The sequence below is a fragment of the Branchiostoma lanceolatum genome, chromosome 17 (genome assembly GCF_035083965.1).
Source record: "Branchiostoma lanceolatum isolate klBraLanc5 chromosome 17, klBraLanc5.hap2, whole genome shotgun sequence".
NCBI classification, from domain to species: domain Eukaryota; kingdom Metazoa; phylum Chordata; class Leptocardii; order Amphioxiformes; family Branchiostomatidae; genus Branchiostoma; species Branchiostoma lanceolatum.
In genome coordinates this window covers 14,803,709-14,820,749 of record NC_089738.1, presented here as the reverse complement: position 1 = coordinate 14,820,749, position 17,041 = coordinate 14,803,709, and the positions used below count along the sequence as shown (strand labels likewise).

Here is a 17,041-nt window from a genome sequence, read left to right as displayed (position 1 = left end):
GCACACTCAAGCTCCTTATCTTTGGGCTGACTGTCGACCACTTAGGACCGTGCAAAGCTTTCAGTGAAGGAGCTTGAACTATGCAACAAGGGATGTCCGTGGGAAACATTGCTCAACATCGGCTAAAGACAAATGAACCTACCGCATTTTTGATGGTCACACTCAAGTCGACATAGGTCTGTGACGAGGTATCTTGCAAGTCCTCGGTGTAGGTGAGAGTCAGCTCCACTGTGACAATGATGGTCGTTCTTGTGGCTGCAGCAAGTGGATATGAAAGGGAAGACCAACAAGTTAGCAAAATGGAAGCATGTAAACTTCTCATCTAAGAGTTGAAAGATAGAGAAAAGAAGATTGGCCATGCCATGTAGACTTACCAGCAGATACAACGGTAGTTTGTGCAGGATCAATAGTCAAGTCTCCAAAGTTGACCTGTAGATTCTGGAAGGTGTCGGAAACAGTGTCCAGGGCGAAGGGAGCAACGGCACATTGTACGGTCGAAACTACGCCTCCTCCGCAGCTAGAAGAGAAACGGATATACGTTCAAAAGAAGACCTGTCAGGCTCTAAACTACCATATGCCGAGCGTTTTCACGGACGTTTGTGTAGTGGCATGGTTGTTTTGGACCTTGCGCCATTCCAAGAGAAGGAGTTACTTACCCAGGTGCGAAGCCAATGGGTTGAATGGCTGCTACCCCAGCAGCACTGCTCGTAAAGGTAGTCGTGACCTGTTAATCCATGGAGAAGATGGTCTTAAACAGGGTAAGAAGCAGAAATCGAACTGAAATCGTGCTCAGCCTCAGCGATTCTTCGCTTGGCTTACAGCAAAGATGTAACGACACAGCAATCTAAAGTATACCGCTCTGGTATACAAACTCAATGTTCAATGGAGAAATGCTGGGTTCTTACCGCTTGAACAACTTGCTGGAAAAGTGCCGTGGAAGCGCTGGAATTGGCGTTCAGAAGGGCGACATCGTACGAAGTTGTGATGCAGATGGAGACGACAATTTGCTGGCTGGTACCAACTATATCAAAGGAAAAAATCGGGACGGTTTCAAACATGACACCAATCCAGCAAGAATCAGCAGAAGGTAAGATTCTTTGAGATATGTAGAATCCCATGCATCAAAGTACAAGAGTCAGCATCTTACCGTCGCAAAGCATGGTGGGCAGCTTAGTAGTCAAGTCCTGAAGTCTGTCGAAATCATCCAGAGACAGGAGAGTCTTCTCATCTCCTGCGATAGCTAGCAGCTGGTCGCTGTCCAGGTTGGTGCCCACACCAATAGCAATGGTGACGATTCCGGCCTGGCGCATTCTCCGAGCAGGACGCTTGACGTCGTCCTGGGATATGCCGTCGGTGATGACGACGGCTATCTTGGTCACGTCGGCTCGCGCGCCCTTCCTCACGTCGAAGTGCAGACGAGTGGCGAAGTCGATGGCCTTACCCGTCAGCGTGTAGCCGCCCATATACTCAATAGAAGCCACTGCATCTTGCGCATCCTGGAGGTCGTAGAACTGGTCAAGGAAGAATTCTGTGCGCGCTTGGGCTGCATACTGAACGATAGAGACGCGAACGGCGTTTTCTCCGATATCCAAGAAGGCAAGCATCTGCCCGATGAAGGTCTTCATTCGCTCGAAGTTCTCCAAGCCGACGCTACCAGTGCCATCCACAACGAAGACAATGTCTGCTACTGCCGAACATGGAGGAACTAGAGATTGAAAAGAAAGAAGTTACAAGGCAGCCATATCTGCAAGAACATGACAGCAAGAAAAGAATGATGGAGAAAAACGACGTCAGCCCAGCGGCAATAGTAGTGTCAACATACTAGTATCGCCAACGGTAGATGACACTACAGGCAAGTTTCCAAGCTGCACTCCCGCCGCTGTGGTATTGATGATGACTCGGGTGGTGGCGTCGACATTTGCTCCTAGCGTCACCACACTCACGGTCACTGACGTGCTTGTTGCGGACGCTCTGCAAAGAGGAAAGGAAAGGAGAGTATGATGCACGGAACCTTTTTTCTTGTGTCCAAGGTCTAAAAGCATTGCAAGTAAAGTCGACATCAAAAAGCAGTGCGCTGAGCGACTTGGCTTGGCGTAGATATATATATATATATAGATAGGCGAATTAGTTGATGAAAACAAAGCTGAATTACATCAAGACTTTTAATCTTACCCGGGGGCCACTGACGTGATGGACACCGACTGGATGTCTGCTGGGTTGGCCGAAAATACTTGCAGTATCTGAAAAAGATGTCAAGACGGATGCTCTTTACTAGCACAATGGCTATCAAGCTCCTTATCTTTGGGCTGACTGTCGACCACTTAGGACCGTGCAAAGCTTTCAGTGAAGGAGCTTGAACTATGCAAGAAGGGATGTCCGTGGGAAACATTGCTCAACATCGGCTAAAGACAGATGAACCTACCGCATTTTCGATGGTCACACTCAAGTCGACATAGGTCTGTGACGAGGTATCTTGCAAGTCCTCGGTGTAGGTGAGAGTCAGCTCCACTGTGACAATGATGGTCGTTCTTGTGGCTGTAGCAAGTGGATATGAAAGGGAAGACCAACAAGTTAGCAAAATGGAAGCATGTAAACTTCTCATCTAAGAGTTGAAAGATAGAGAAAAGAAGATTGGCCATGCCATGTAGACTTACCAGCAGATACAACGGTAGTTTGTGCAGGATCAATAGTCAAGTCTCCAAAGTTGACCTGTAGATTCTGGAAGGTGTCGGAAACAGTGTCCAGGGCGAAGGGAGCAACGGCACATTGTACGGTCGAAACTACGCCTCCTCCGCAGCTAGAAGAGAAACGGATATACGTTCAAAAGAAGACCTGTCAGGCTCTAAACTACCATATGCCGACCATTTTCACGGACGTTTGTGTAGTGGCATGGTTGTTTTGGACCTTGCGCCATTCCAAGAGAAGGAGTTACTTACCCAGGTGCGAAGCCAATGGGTTGAATGGCTGCTACCCCAGCAGCACTGCTCGTAAAGGTAGTCGTGACCTGTTAATCCATGGAGAAGATGGTCTTAAACAGGGTAAGAAGCAGAAATCGAACTGAAATCGTGCTCAGCCTCAGCAATTCTTCGCTTGGCTTACAGCAAAGATGTAACGACACAGCAATCTAAAGTATACCGCTCTGGTATACAAACTCAATGTTCAATGGAGAAATGCTGGATTCTTACCGCTTGAACAACTTGCTGGAAAAGTGCCGTGGAAGCGCTGGAATTGGCGTTCAGAAGGGCGACATCGTACGAAGTTGTGATGCAGATGGAGACGACAATTTGCTGGCTGGTACCAACTATATCAAAGGAAAAAATCGGGACGGTTTCAAACATGACACCAATCCAGCAAGAATCAGCAGAAGGTAAGATTCTTTGGGATATGTAGAATCCCATGCATCAAAGTACAAGAGTCAGCATCTTACCGTCGCAAAGCATGGTGGGCAGCTTAGTAGTCAAGTCCTGAAGTCTGTCGAAATCATCCAGAGATAGGAGAGTCTTCTCATCTCCTGCGATAGCTAGCAGCTGGTCGCTGTCCAGGTTGGTGCCCACACCAATAGCAATGGTGACGATTCCGGCCTGGCGCATTCTCCGAGCAGGACGCTTGACGTCGTCCTGGGATATGCCGTCGGTGATGACGACGGCTATCTTGGTCACGTCGGCTCGCGCGCCCTTCCTCACGTCGAAGTGCAGACGAGTGGCGAAGTCGATGGCCTTACCCGTCAGCGTGTAGCCGCCCATATACTCAATAGCAGCCACTGCATCTTGCGCATCCTGGAGGTCGTAGAACTGGTCAAGGAAGAATTCTGTGCGCGCTTGGGCTGCATACTGAACGATAGAGACGCGAACGGCGTTTTCTCCGATATCCAAGAAGGCAAGCATCTGCCCGATGAAGGTCTTCATTCGCTCGAAGTTCTCCAAGCCGACGCTACCAGTGCCATCCACAACGAAGACAATGTCTGCTACTGCCGAACATGGAGGACCTAGAGATTGAAAAGAAAGAAGTTACAAGGCAGCCATATCTGCAAGAACATGACAGCAAGAAAAGAATGATGGAGAAAAACGACGTCAGCCCAGCGGCAATAGTAGTGTCAACATACTAGTATCGCCAACGGTAGATGACACTACAGGCAAGTTTCCAAGCTGCACTCCCGCCGCTGTGGTATTGATGATGACTCGGGTGGTGGCGTCGACATTTGCTCCTAGCGTCGCCACACTCACGGTCACTGACGTGCTTGTTGCGGACGCTCTGCAAAGAGGAAAGGAAAGGAGAGTATGATGCACGGAACCTTTTTTTTCTTGTGTCCAAGGTCTAAAAGCATTGCAAGTAAAGTCGACATCAAAAAGCAGTGCGCTGAGCGACTTGGCTTGGCGTAGATATATATAGATAGGCGAATTAGTTGATGAAAACAAAGCTGAATTACATCAAGACTTTTAATCTTACCCGGGGGCCACTGACGTGATGGACACCGACTGGATGTCTGCTGGGTTGGCCGAAAATACTTGCAGTATCTGAAAAAGATGTCAAGACGGATGCTCTTTACTAGCACAATGGCTATCAAGCACACTCAAGCTCCTTATCTTTGGGCTGACTGTCGACCACTTAGGACCGTGCAAAGCTTTCAGTGAAGGAGCTTGAACTATGCAAGAAGGGATGTCCGTGGGAAACATTGCTCAACATCGGCTAAAGACAGATGAACCTACCGCATTTTCGATGGTCACACTCAAGTCGACATAGGTCTGTGACGAGGTATCTTGCAAGTCCTCGGTGTAGGTGAGAGTCAGCTCCACTGTGACAATGATGGTCGTTCTTGTGGCTGTAGCAAGTGGATATGAAAGGGAAGACCAACAAGTTAGCAAAATGGCAGCATGTAAACTTCTCATCTAAGAGTTGAAAGATAGAGAAAAGAAGATTGGCCATGCCATGTAGACTTACCAGCAGATACAACGGTAGTTTGTGCAGGATCAATAGTCAAGTCTCCAAAGTTGACCTGTAGATTCTGGAAGGTGTCGGAAACAGTGTCCAGGGCGAAGGGAGCAACGGCACATTGTACGGTCGAAACTACGCCTTCTCCGCAGCTAGAAGAGAAACGGATATACGTTCAAAAGAAGACCTGCCAGGCTCTAAACTACCATATGCCGAGCGTTTTTACGGACGTTTGTGTAGTGGCATGGTTGTTTTGGACCTTGCGCCATTCCAAGAGAAGGAGTTACTTACCCAGGTGCGAAGCCAATGGGTTGAATGGCTGCTACCCCAGCAGCACTGCTCGTAAAGGTAGTCGTGACCTGTTAATCCATGGAGAAGATGGTCTTAAACAGGGTAAGAAGCAGAAATCGAACTGAAATCGTGCTCAGCCTCAGCAATTCTTCGCTTGGCTTACAGCAAAGATGTAACGACACAGCAATCTAAAGTATACCGCTCTGGTATACAAACTCAATGTTCAATGGAGAAATGCTGGGTTCTTACCGCTTGAACAACTTGCTGGAAAAGTGCCGTGGAAGCGCTGGAATTGGCGTTCAGAAGGGCGACATCGTACGAAGTTGTGATGCAGATGGAGACGACAATTTGCTGGCTGGTACCAACTATATCAAAGGAAAAAATCGGGACGGTTTCAAACATGACACCAATCCAGCAAGAATCAGCAGAAGGTAAGGTTCTTTAAGATATGTAGAATCCCATGCATCACAGTACAAGAGTCAGCATCTTACCGTCGCAAAGCATGGTGGGCAGCTTAGTAGTCAAGTCCTGAAGTCTGTCGAAATCATCCAGAGATAGGAGAGTCTTCTCATCTCCTGCGATAGCTAGCAGCTGGTCACTGTCCAGGTTGGTGCCCACACCAATAGCAATGGTGACGATTCCGGCCTGGCGCATTCTCCGAGCAGGACGCTTGACGTCGTCCTGGGATATGCCGTCGGTGATGACGACGGCTATCTTGGTCACGTCGGCTCGCGCGCCCTTCCTCACGTCGAAGTGCAGACGAGTGGCGAAGTCGATGGCCTTACCCGTCAGCGTGTAGCCGCCCATATACTCAATAGCAGCCACTGCATCTTGCGCATCCTGGAGGTCGTAGAACTGGTCAAGGAAGAATTCTGTGCGCGCTTGGGCTGCATACTGAACGATAGAGACGCGAACGGCGTTTTCTCCGATATCCAAGAAGGCAAGCATCTGCCCGATGAAGGTCTTCATTCGCTCGAAGTTCTCCAAGCCGACGCTACCAGTGCCATCCACAACGAAGACAATGTCTGCTACTGCCGAACATGGAGGAACTAGAGATTGAAAAGAAAGAAGTTACAAGGCAGCCATATCTGCAAGAACATGACAGCAAGAAAAGAATGATGGAGAAAAACGACGTCAGCCCAGCGGCAATAGTAGTGTCAACATACTAGTATCGCCAACGGTAGATGACACTACAGGCAAGTTTCCAAGCTGCACTCCCGCCGCTGTGGTATTGATGATGACTCGGGTGGTGGCGTCGACATTTGCTCCTAGCGTCACCACACTCACGGTCACTGACGTGCTTGTTGCGGACGCTCTGCAAAGAGGAAAAAGGAAAGGAGAGTATGATGCACGGAACCTTTTTTTCTTGTGTCCAAGGTCTAAAAGCATTGCAAGTAAAGTCGACATCAAAAAGCAGTGCGCTGAGCGACTTGGCTTGGCGTAGATATATATAGATAGGCGAATTAGTTGATGAAAACAAAGCTGAATTACATCAAGACTTTTAATCTTACCCGGGGGCCACTGACGTGATGGACACCGACTGGATGTCTGCTGGGTTGGCCGAAAATACTTGCAGTATCTGAAAAAGATGTCAAGACGGATGCTCTTTACTAGCACAATGGCTATCAAGCACACTCAAGCTCCTTATCTTTGGGCTGACTGTCGACCACTTAGGACCGTGCAAAGCTTTCAGTGAAGGAGCTTGAACTATGCAAGAAGGGATGTCCGTGGGAAACATTGCTCAACATCGGCTAAAGACAGATGAACCTACCGCATTTTCGATGGTCACACTCAAGTCGACATAGGTCTGTGACGAGGTATCTTGCAAGTCCTCGGTGTAGGTGAGAGTCAGCTCCACTGTGACAATGATGGTCGTTCTTGTGGCTGTAGCAAGTGGATATGAAAGGGAAGACCAACAAGTTAGCAAAATGGCAGCATGTAAACTTCTCATCTAAGAGTTGAAAGATAGAGAAAAGAAGATTGGCCATGCCATGTAGACTTACCAGCAGATACAACGGTAGTTTGTGCAGGATCAATAGTCAAGTCTCCAAAGTTGACCTGTAGATTCTGGAAGGTGTCGGAAACAGTGTCCAGGGCGAAGGGAGCAACGGCACATTGTACGGTCGAAACTACGCCTCCTCCGCAGCTAGAAGAGAAACGGACACACGTTCAAAAGAAGACCTGTCAGGCTCTAAACTACCATATGCCGAGCGTTTTCACGGACGTTTGTGTAGTGGCATGGTTGTTTTGGACCTTGCGCCATTCCAAGAGAAGGAGTTACTTACCCAGGTGCGAAGCCAATGGGTTGAATGGCTGCTACCCCAGCAGCACTGCTCGTAAAGGTAGTCGTGACCTGTTAATCCATGGAGAAGATGGTCTTAAACAGGGTAAGAAGCAGAAATCGAACTGAAATCGTGCTCAGCCTCAGCAATTCTTCGCTTGGCTTACAGCAAAGATGTAACGACACAGCAATCTAAAGTATACCGCTCTGGTATACAAACTCAATGTTCAATGGAGAAATGCTGGGTTCTTACCGCTTGAACAACTTGCTGGAAAAGTGCCGTGGAAGCGCTGGAATTGGCGTTCAGAAGGGCGACATCGTACGAAGTTGTGATGCAGATGGAGACGACAATTTGCTGGCTGGTACCAACTATATCAAAGGAAAAAATCGGGACGGTTTCAAACATGACACCAATCCAGCAAGAATCAGCAGAAGGTAAGGTTCTTTAAGATATGTAGAATCCCATGCATCACAGTACAAGAGTCAGCATCTTACCGTCGCAAAGCATGGTGGGCAGCTTAGTAGTCAAGTCCTGAAGTCTGTCGAAATCATCCAGAGATAGGAGAGTCTTCTCATCTCCTGCGATAGCTAGCAGCTGGTCACTGTCCAGGTTGGTGCCCACACCAATAGCAATGGTGACGATTCCGGCCTGGCGCATTCTCCGAGCAGGACGCTTGACGTCGTCCTGGGATATGCCGTCGGTGATGACGACGGCTATCTTGGTCACGTCGGCTCGCGCGCCCTTCCTCACGTCGAAGTGCAGACGAGTGGCGAAGTCGATGGCCTTACCCGTCAGCGTGTAGCCGCCCATATACTCAATAGCAGCCACTGCATCTTGCGCATCCTGGAGGTCGTAGAACTGGTCAAGGAAGAATTCTGTGCGCGCTTGGGCTGCATACTGAACGATAGAGACGCGAACGGCGTTTTCTCCGATATCCAAGAAGGCAAGCATCTGCCCGATGAAGGTCTTCATTCGCTCGAAGTTCTCCAAGCCGACGCTACCAGTGCCATCCACAACGAAGACAATGTCTGCTACTGCCGAACATGGAGGAACTAGAGATTGAAAAGAAAGAAGTTACAAGGCAGCCATATCTGCAAGAACATGACAGCAAGAAAAGAATGATGGAGAAAAACGACGTCAGCCCAGCGGCAATAGTAGTGTCAACATACTAGTATCGCCAACGGTAGATGACACTACAGGCAAGTTTCCAAGCTGCACTCCCGCCGCTGTGGTATTGATGATGACTCGGGTGGTGGCGTCGACATTTGCTCCTAGCGTCACCACACTCACGGTCACTGACGTGCTTGTTGCGGACGCTCTGCAAAGAGGAAAAAGGAAAGGAGAGTATGATGCACGGAACCTTTTTTTCTTGTGTCCAAGGTCTAAAAGCATTGCAAGTAAAGTCGACATCAAAAAGCAGTGCGCTGAGCGACTTGGCTTGGCGTAGATATATATAGATAGGCGAATTAGTTGATGAAAACAAAGCTGAATTACATCAAGACTTTTAATCTTACCCGGGGGCCACTGACGTGATGGACACCGACTGGATGTCTGCTGGGTTGGCCGAAAATACTTGCAGTATCTGAAAAAGATGTCAAGACGGATGCTCTTTACTAGCACAATGGCTATCAAGCACACTCAAGCTCCTTATCTTTGGGCTGACTGTCGACCACTTAGGACCGTGCAAAGCTTTCAGTGAAGGAGCTTGAACTATGCAAGAAGGGATGTCCGTGGGAAACATTGCTCAACATCGGCTAAAGACAGATGAACCTACCGCATTTTCGATGGTCACACTCAAGTCGACATAGGTCTGTGACGAGGTATCTTGCAAGTCCTCGGTGTAGGTGAGAGTCAGCTCCACTGTGACAATGATGGTCGTTCTTGTGGCTGTAGCAAGTGGATATGAAAGGGAAGACCAACAAGTTAGCAAAATGGCAGCATGTAAACTTCTCATCTAAGAGTTGAAAGATAGAGAAAAGAAGATTGGCCATGCCATGTAGACTTACCAGCAGATACAACGGTAGTTTGTGCAGGATCAATAGTCAAGTCTCCAAAGTTGACCTGTAGATTCTGGAAGGTGTCGGAAACAGTGTCCAGGGCGAAGGGAGCAACGGCACATTGTACGGTCGAAACTACGCCTCCTCCGCAGCTAGAAGAGAAACGGACACACGTTCAAAAGAAGACCTGTCAGGCTCTAAACTACCATATGCCGAGCGTTTTCACGGACGTTTGTGTAGTGGCATGGTTGTTTTGGACCTTGCGCCATTCCAAGAGAAGGAGTTACTTACCCAGGTGCGAAGCCAATGGGTTGAATGGCTGCTACCCCAGCAGCACTGCTCGTAAAGGTAGTCGTGACCTGTTAATCCATGGAGAAGATGGTCTTAAACAGGGTAAGAAGCAGAAATCGAACTGAAATCGTGCTCAGCCTCAGCAATTCTTCGCTTGGCTTACAGCAAAGATGTAACGACACAGCAATCTAAAGTATACCGCTCTGGTATACAAACTCAATGTTCAATGGAGAAATGCTGGGTTCTTACCGCTTGAACAACTTGCTGGAAAAGTGCCGTGGAAGCGCTGGAATTGGCGTTCAGAAGGGCGACATCGTACGAAGTTGTGATGCAGATGGAGACGACAATTTGCTGGCTGGTACCAACTATATCAAAGGAAAAAATCGGGACGGTTTCAAACATGACACCAATCCAGCAAGAATCAGCAGAAGGTAAGGTTCTTTAAGATATGTAGAATCCCATGCATCACAGTACAAGAGTCAGCATCTTACCGTCGCAAAGCATGGTGGGCAGCTTAGTAGTCAAGTCCTGAAGTCTGTCGAAATCATCCAGAGATAGAAGAGTCTTCTCATCTCCTGCGATAGCTAGCAGCTGGTCGCTGTCCAGGTTGGTGCCCACACCAATAGCAATGGTGACGATTCCGGCCTGGCGCATTCTCCGAGCAGGACGCTTGACGTCGTCCTGGGATATGCCGTCGGTGATGACGACGGCTATCTTGGTCACGTCGGCTCGCGCGCCCTTCCTCACGTCGAAGTGCAGACGAGTGGCGAAGTCGATGGCCTTACCCGTCAGCGTGTAGCCGCCCATATACTCAATAGCAGCCACTGCATCTTGCGCATCCTGGAGGTCGTAGAACTGGTCAAGGAAGAATTCTGTGCGCGCTTGGGCTGCATACTGAACGATAGAGACGCGAACGGCGTTTTCTCCGATATCCAAGAAGGCAAGCATCTGCCCGATGAAGGTCTTCATTCGCTCGAAGTTCTCCAAGCCGACGCTACCAGTGCCATCCACAACGAAGACAATGTCTGCTACTGCCGAACATGGAGGAACTAGAGATTGAAAAGAAAGAAGTTACAAGGCAGCCATATCTGCAAGAACATGACAGCAAGAAAAGAATGATGGAGAAAAACGACGTCAGCCCAGCGGCAATAGTAGTGTCAACATACTAGTATCGCCAACGGTAGATGACACTACAGGCAAGTTTCCAAGCTGCACTCCCGCCGCTGTGGTATTGATGATGACTCGGGTGGTGGCGTCGACATTTGCTCCTAGCGTCACCACACTCACGGTCACTGACGTGCTTGTTGCGGACGCTCTGCAAAGAGGAAAGGAAAGGAGAGTATGATGCACGGAACCTTTTTTTCTTGTGTCCAAGGTCTAAAAGCATTGCAAGTAAAGTCGACATCAAAAAGCAGTGCGCTGAGCGACTTGGCTTGGCGTAGATATATATAGATAGGCGAATTAGTTGATGAAAACAAAGCTGAATTACATCAAGACTTTTAATCTTACCCGGGGGCCACTGACGTGATGGACACCGACTGGATGTCTGCTGGGTTGGCCGAAAATACTTGCAGTATCTGAAAAAGATGTCAAGACGGATGCTCTTTACTAGCACAATGGCTATCAAGCACACTCCATCTCCTTATCTTTGGGCTGACTGTCGACCACTTAGGACCGTGCAAAGCTTTCAGTGAAGGAGCTTGAACTATGCAAGAAGGGATGTCCGTGGGAAACATTGCTCAACATCGGCTAAAGACAGATGAACCTACCGCATTTTCGATGGTCACACTCAAGTCGACATAGGTCTGTGACGAGGTATCTTGCAAGTCCTCGGTGTAGGTGAGAGTCAGCTCCACTGTGACAATGATGGTCGTTCTTGTGGCTGTAGCAAGTGGATATGAAAGGGAAGACCAACAAGTTAGCAAAATGGCAGCATGTAAACTTCTCATCTAAGAGTTGAAAGATAGAGAAAAGAAGATTGGCCATGCCATGTAGACTTACCAGCAGATACAACGGTAGTTTGTGCAGGATCAATAGTCAAGTCTCCAAAGTTGACCTGTAGATTCTGGAAGGTGTCGGAAACAGTGTCCAGGGCGAAGGGAGCAACGGCACATTGTACGGTCCAAACTACGCCTTCTCCGCAGCTAGAAGAGAAACAGACATACATTCAAAAGAAGACCTGCCAGGCTCTAAACTACCATATGCCGAGCGTTTTCACGGACGTTTGTGTAGTGGCATGGTTGTTTTGGACCTTGCGCCATTCCAAGAGAAGGAGTTACTTACCCAGGTGCGAAGCCAATGGGTTGAATGGCTGCTACCCCAGCAGCACTGCTCGTAAAGGTAGTCGTGACCTGTTAATCCATGGAGAAGATGGTCTTAAACAGGGTAAGAAGCAGAAATCGAACTGAAATCGTGCTCAGCCTCAGCAATTCTTCGCTTGGCTTACAGCAAAGATGTAACGACACAGCAATCTAAAGTATACCGCTCTGGTATACAAACTCAATGTTCAATGGAGAAATGCTGGGTTCTTACCGCTTGAACAACTTGCTGGAAAAGTGCCGTGGAAGCGCTGGAATTGGCGTTCAGAAGGGCGACATCGTACGAAGTTGTGATGCAGATGGAGACGACAATTTGCTGGCTGGTACCAACTATATCAAAGGAAAAAATCGGGACGGTTTCAAACATGACACCAATCCAGCAAGAATCAGCAGAAGGTAAGGTTCTTTGAGATATGTACAATCCCATGCATCACAGTACAAGAGTCAGCATCTTACCGTCGCAAAGCATGGTGGGCAGCTTAGTAGTCAAGTCCTGAAGTCTGTCGAAATCATCCAGAGATAGGAGAGTCTTCTCATCTCCTGCGATAGCTAGCAGCTGGTCGCTGTCCAGGTTGGTGCCCACACCAATAGCAATGGTGACGATTCCGGCCTGGCGCATTCTCCGAGCAGGACGCTTGACGTCGTCCTGGGATATGCCGTCGGTGATGACGACGGCTATCTTGGTCACGTCGGCTCGCGCGCCCTTCCTCACGTCGAAGTGCAGACGAGTGGCGAAGTCGATGGCCTTACCCGTCAGCGTGTAGCCGCCCATATACTCAATAGCAGCCACTGCATCTTGCGCATCCTGGAGGTCGTAGAACTGGTCAAGGAAGAATTCTGTGCGCGCTTGGGCTGCATACTGAACGATAGAGACGCGAACGGCGTTTTCTCCGATATCCAAGAAGGCAAGCATCTGCCCGATGAAGGTCTTCATTCGCTCGAAGTTCTCCAAGCCGACGCTACCAGTGCCATCCACAACGAAGACAATGTCTGCTACTGCCGAACATGGAGGAACTAGAGATTGAAAAGAAAGAAGTTACAAGGCAGCCATATCTGCAAGAACATGACAGCAAGAAAAGAATGATGGAGAAAAACGACGTCAGCCCAGCGGCAATAGTAGTGTCAACATACTAGTATCGCCAACGGTAGATGACACTACAGGCAAGTTTCCAAGCTGCACTCCCGCCGCTGTGGTATTGATGATGACTCGGGTGGTGGCGTCGACATTTGCTCCTAGCGTCACCACACTCACGGTCACTGACGTGCTTGTTGCGGACGCTCTGCAAAGAGGAAAGGAAAGGAGAGTATGATGCACGGAACCTTTTTTTCTTGTGTCCAAGGTCTAAAAGCATTGCAAGTAAAGTCGACATCAAAAAGCAGTGCGCTGAGCGACTTGGCTTGGCGTAGATATATATAGATAGGCGAACTAGTTGATGAAAACAAAGCTGAATTACATCAAGACTTTTAATCTTACCCGGGGGCCACTGACGTGATGGACACCGACTGGATGTTTGCTGGGTTGGCCGAAAATACTTGCAGTATCTGAAAAAGATGTCAAGACGGATGCTCTTTACTAGCACAATGGCTATCAAGCACACTCAAGCTCCTTATCTTTGGGCTGACTGTCGACCACTTCGGACCGTGCAAAGCTTTCAGTGAAGGAGCTTGAACTATGCAAGAAGGGATGTCCGTGGGAAACATTGCTCAACATCGGCTAAAGACAGATGAACCTACCGCGTTTTCGATGGTCACACTCAAGTCGACATAGGTCTGTGACGAGGTATCTTGCAAGTCCTCGGTGTAGGTGAGAGTCAGCTCCACTGTGATAATGATGGTCGTTCTTGTGGCTGTAGCAAGTGGATATGAAAGGGAAGACCAACAAGTTAGCAAAATGGAAGCATGTAAACTTCTCATCTAAGAGTTGAAAGATAGAGAAAAGAAGATTGGCCATGCCATGTAGACTTACCAGCAGATACAACGGTAGTTTGTGCAGGATCAATAGTCAAGTCTCCAAAGTTGACCTGTAGATTCTGGAAGGTGTCGGAAACAGTGTCCAGGGCGAAGGGAGCAACGGCACATTGTACGGTCGAAACTACGCCTTCTCCGCAGCTAGAAGAGAAACGGATATACATTCAAAAGAAGACCTGTCAGGCTCTAAACTACCATATGCCGAGCGTTTTCACGGACGTTTGTGTAGTGGCATGGTTGTTTTGGACCTTGCGCCATTCCAAGAGAAGGAGTTACTTACCCAGGTGCGAAGCCAATGGGTTGAATGGCTGCTACCCCAGCAGCACTGCTCGTAAAGGTAGTCGTGACCTGTTAATCCATGGAGAAGATGGTCTTAAACAGGGTAAGAAGCAGAAATCGAACTGAAATCGTGCTCAGCCTCAGCAATTCTTCGCTTGGCTTACAGCAAAGATGTAACGACACAGCAATCTAAAGTATACCGCTCTGGTATACAAACTCAATGTTCAATGAAGAAATGCTGGGTTCTTACCGCTTGAACAACTTGCTGGAAAAGTGCCGTGGAAGCGCTGGAATTGGCGTTCAGAAGGGCGACATCGTACGAAGTTGTGATGCAGATGGAGACGACAATTTGCTGGCTGGTACCAACTATATCAAAGGAAAAAATCGGGACGGTTTCAAACATGACACCAATCCAGCAAGAATCAGCAGAAGGTAAGATTCTTTGAGACATGTAGAATCCCATGCATCAAAGTACAAGAGTCAGCATCTTACCGTCGCAAAGCATGGTGGGCAGCTTAGTAGTCAAGTCCTGAAGTCTGTCGAAATCATCCAGAGACAGGAGAGTCTTCTCATCTCCTGCGATAGCTAGCAGCTGGTCGCTATCCAGGTTGGTTCCCACACCAATAGCAATGGTGACGATTCCGGCCTGGCGCATTCTCCGAGCAGGACGCTTGACGTCGTCCTGGGATATGCCGTCGGTGATGACGACGGCTATCTTGGTCACGTCGGCTCGCGCGCCCTTCCTCACGTCGAAGTGCAGACGAGTGGCGAAGTCGATGGCCTTACCCGTCAGCGTGTAGCCGCCCATATACTCAATAGCAGCCACTGCATCTTGCGCATCCTGGAGGTCGTAGAACTGGTCAAGGAAGAATTCTGTGCGCGCTTGGGCTGCATACTGAACGATAGAGACGCGAACGGCGTTTTCTCCGATATCCAAGAAGGCAAGCATCTGCCCGATGAAGGTCTTCATTCGCTCGAAGTTCTCCAAGCCGACGCTACCAGTGCCATCCACAACAAAGACAATGTCTGCTACTGCCGAACATGGAGGAACTAGAGATTGAAAAGAAAGAAGTTACAAGGCAGCCATATCTGCAAGAACATGACAGCAAGAAAAGAATGATGGAGAAAAACGACGTCAGCCCAGCGGCAATAGTAGTGTCAACATACTAGTATCGCCAACGGTAGATGACACTACAGGCAAGTTTCCAAGCTGCACTCCCGCCGCTGTGGTATTGATGATGACTCGGGTGGTGGCGTCGACATTTGCTCCTAGCGTCACCACACTCACGGTCACTGACGTGCTTGTTGCGGACGCTCTGCAAAGAGGAAAGGAAAGGAGAGTATGATGCACGGAACCTTTTTTTCTTGTGTCCAAGGTCTAAAAGCATTGCAAGTAAAGTCGACATCAAAAAGCAGTGCGCTGAGCGACTTGGCTTGGCGTAGATATATATAGATAGGCGAATTAGTTGATGAGAACAAAGCTGAATTACATCAAGACTTTTAATCTTACCCGGGGGCCACTGACGTGATGGACACCGACTGGATGTCTGCTGGGTTGGCCGAAAATACTTGCAGTATCTGAAAAAGATGTCAAGACGGATGCTCTTTACTAGCACAATGGCTATCAAGCACACTCCATCTCCTTATCTTTGGGCTGACTGTCGACCACTTCGGACCGTGCAAAGCTTTCAGTGAAGGAGCTTGAACTATGCAAGAAGGGATGTCCGTGGGAAACATTGCTCAACATCGGCTAAAGACAGATGAACCTACCGCATTTTCGATGGTCACACTCAAGTCGACATAGGTCTGTGACGAGGTATCTTGCAAGTCCTCGGTGTAGGTGAGAGTCAGCTCCACTGTGACAATGATGGTCGTTCTTGTGGCTGTAGCAAGTGGATATGAAAGGGAAGACCAACAAGTTAGCAAAATGGCAGCATGTAAACTTCTCATCTAAGAGTTGAAAGATAGAGAAAAGAAGATTGGCCATGCCATGTAGACTTACCAGCAGATACAACGGTAGTTTGTGCAGGATCAATAGTCAAGTCTCCAAAGTTGACCTGTAGATTCTGGAAGGTGTCGGAAACAGTGTCCAGGGCGAAGGGAGCAACGGCACATTGTACGGTCGAAACTACGCCTCCTCCGCAGCTAGAAGAGAAACGGACACACGTTCAAAAGAAGACCTGTCAGGCTCTAAACTACCATATGCCGAGCGTTTTCACGGACGTTTGTGTAGTGGCATGGTTGTTTTGGACCTTGCGCCATTCCAAGAGAAGGAGTTACTTACCCAGGTGCGAAGCCAATGGGTTGAATGGCTGCTACCCCAGCAGCACTGCTCGTAAAGGTAGTCGTGACCTGTTAATCCATGGAGAAGATGGTCTTAAACAGGGTAAGAAGCAGAAATCGAACTGAAATCGTGCTCAGCCTCAGCAATTCTTCGCTTGGCTTACAGCAAAGATGTAACGACACAGCAATCTAAAGTATACCGCTCTGGTATACAAACTCAATGTTCAATGGAGAAATGCTGGGTTCTTACCGCTTGAACAACTTGCTGGAAAAGTGCCGTGGAAGCGCTGGAATTGGCGTTCAGAAGGGCGACATCGTACGAAGTTGTGATGCAGATGGAGACGACAATTTGCTGGCTGGTACCAACTATATCAAAGGAAAAAATCGGGACGGTTTCAAACAT

The 17,041-nt window shown here is 48.5% G+C and overlaps 1 protein-coding gene across 1 annotated transcript in view; it reads right to left on the bottom strand.

Annotated features, from left to right (window-relative positions):
* LOC136422462 (collagen alpha-3(VI) chain-like) overlaps nt 1–17,041 on the bottom strand; it is a 19,445-nt gene extending 2,404 nt beyond the window's left edge. The window contains exons 1-50 of the mRNA XM_066410235.1: nt 16,889–17,041; nt 16,640–16,707; nt 16,358–16,500; nt 16,126–16,238; nt 15,866–15,933; nt 15,523–15,671; nt 14,848–15,405; nt 14,357–14,424; nt 13,583–13,650; nt 13,240–13,388; nt 12,565–13,122; nt 12,323–12,438; nt 12,074–12,141; nt 11,792–11,934; nt 11,560–11,672; nt 11,300–11,367; nt 10,957–11,105; nt 10,282–10,839; nt 10,040–10,155; nt 9,791–9,858; nt 9,509–9,651; nt 9,277–9,389; nt 9,017–9,084; nt 8,672–8,820; nt 7,997–8,554; nt 7,755–7,870; nt 7,506–7,573; nt 7,224–7,366; nt 6,992–7,104; nt 6,732–6,799; nt 6,387–6,535; nt 5,712–6,269; nt 5,470–5,585; nt 5,221–5,288; nt 4,939–5,081; nt 4,707–4,819; nt 4,447–4,514; nt 4,103–4,251; nt 3,428–3,985; nt 3,186–3,301; nt 2,937–3,004; nt 2,655–2,797; nt 2,423–2,535; nt 2,173–2,240; nt 1,823–1,971; nt 1,148–1,705; nt 906–1,021; nt 657–724; nt 375–517; nt 143–255 (exon numbers count right to left, since the gene is read on the bottom strand). Coding sequence (XP_066266332.1) covers nt 143–255; nt 375–517; nt 657–724; nt 906–1,021; nt 1,148–1,705; nt 1,823–1,971; nt 2,173–2,240; nt 2,423–2,535; nt 2,655–2,797; nt 2,937–3,004; nt 3,186–3,301; nt 3,428–3,985; nt 4,103–4,251; nt 4,447–4,514; nt 4,707–4,819; nt 4,939–5,081; nt 5,221–5,288; nt 5,470–5,585; nt 5,712–6,269; nt 6,387–6,535; nt 6,732–6,799; nt 6,992–7,104; nt 7,224–7,366; nt 7,506–7,573; nt 7,755–7,870; nt 7,997–8,554; nt 8,672–8,820; nt 9,017–9,084; nt 9,277–9,389; nt 9,509–9,651; nt 9,791–9,858; nt 10,040–10,155; nt 10,282–10,839; nt 10,957–11,105; nt 11,300–11,367; nt 11,560–11,672; nt 11,792–11,934; nt 12,074–12,141; nt 12,323–12,438; nt 12,565–13,122; nt 13,240–13,388; nt 13,583–13,650; nt 14,357–14,424; nt 14,848–15,405; nt 15,523–15,671; nt 15,866–15,933; nt 16,126–16,238; nt 16,358–16,500; nt 16,640–16,707; nt 16,889–17,041 — 8,610 coding nt within the window. The remainder of the gene's footprint in view (nt 1–142; nt 256–374; nt 518–656; nt 725–905; nt 1,022–1,147; nt 1,706–1,822; nt 1,972–2,172; nt 2,241–2,422; nt 2,536–2,654; nt 2,798–2,936; nt 3,005–3,185; nt 3,302–3,427; nt 3,986–4,102; nt 4,252–4,446; nt 4,515–4,706; nt 4,820–4,938; nt 5,082–5,220; nt 5,289–5,469; nt 5,586–5,711; nt 6,270–6,386; nt 6,536–6,731; nt 6,800–6,991; nt 7,105–7,223; nt 7,367–7,505; nt 7,574–7,754; nt 7,871–7,996; nt 8,555–8,671; nt 8,821–9,016; nt 9,085–9,276; nt 9,390–9,508; nt 9,652–9,790; nt 9,859–10,039; nt 10,156–10,281; nt 10,840–10,956; nt 11,106–11,299; nt 11,368–11,559; nt 11,673–11,791; nt 11,935–12,073; nt 12,142–12,322; nt 12,439–12,564; nt 13,123–13,239; nt 13,389–13,582; nt 13,651–14,356; nt 14,425–14,847; nt 15,406–15,522; nt 15,672–15,865; nt 15,934–16,125; nt 16,239–16,357; nt 16,501–16,639; nt 16,708–16,888) is intronic.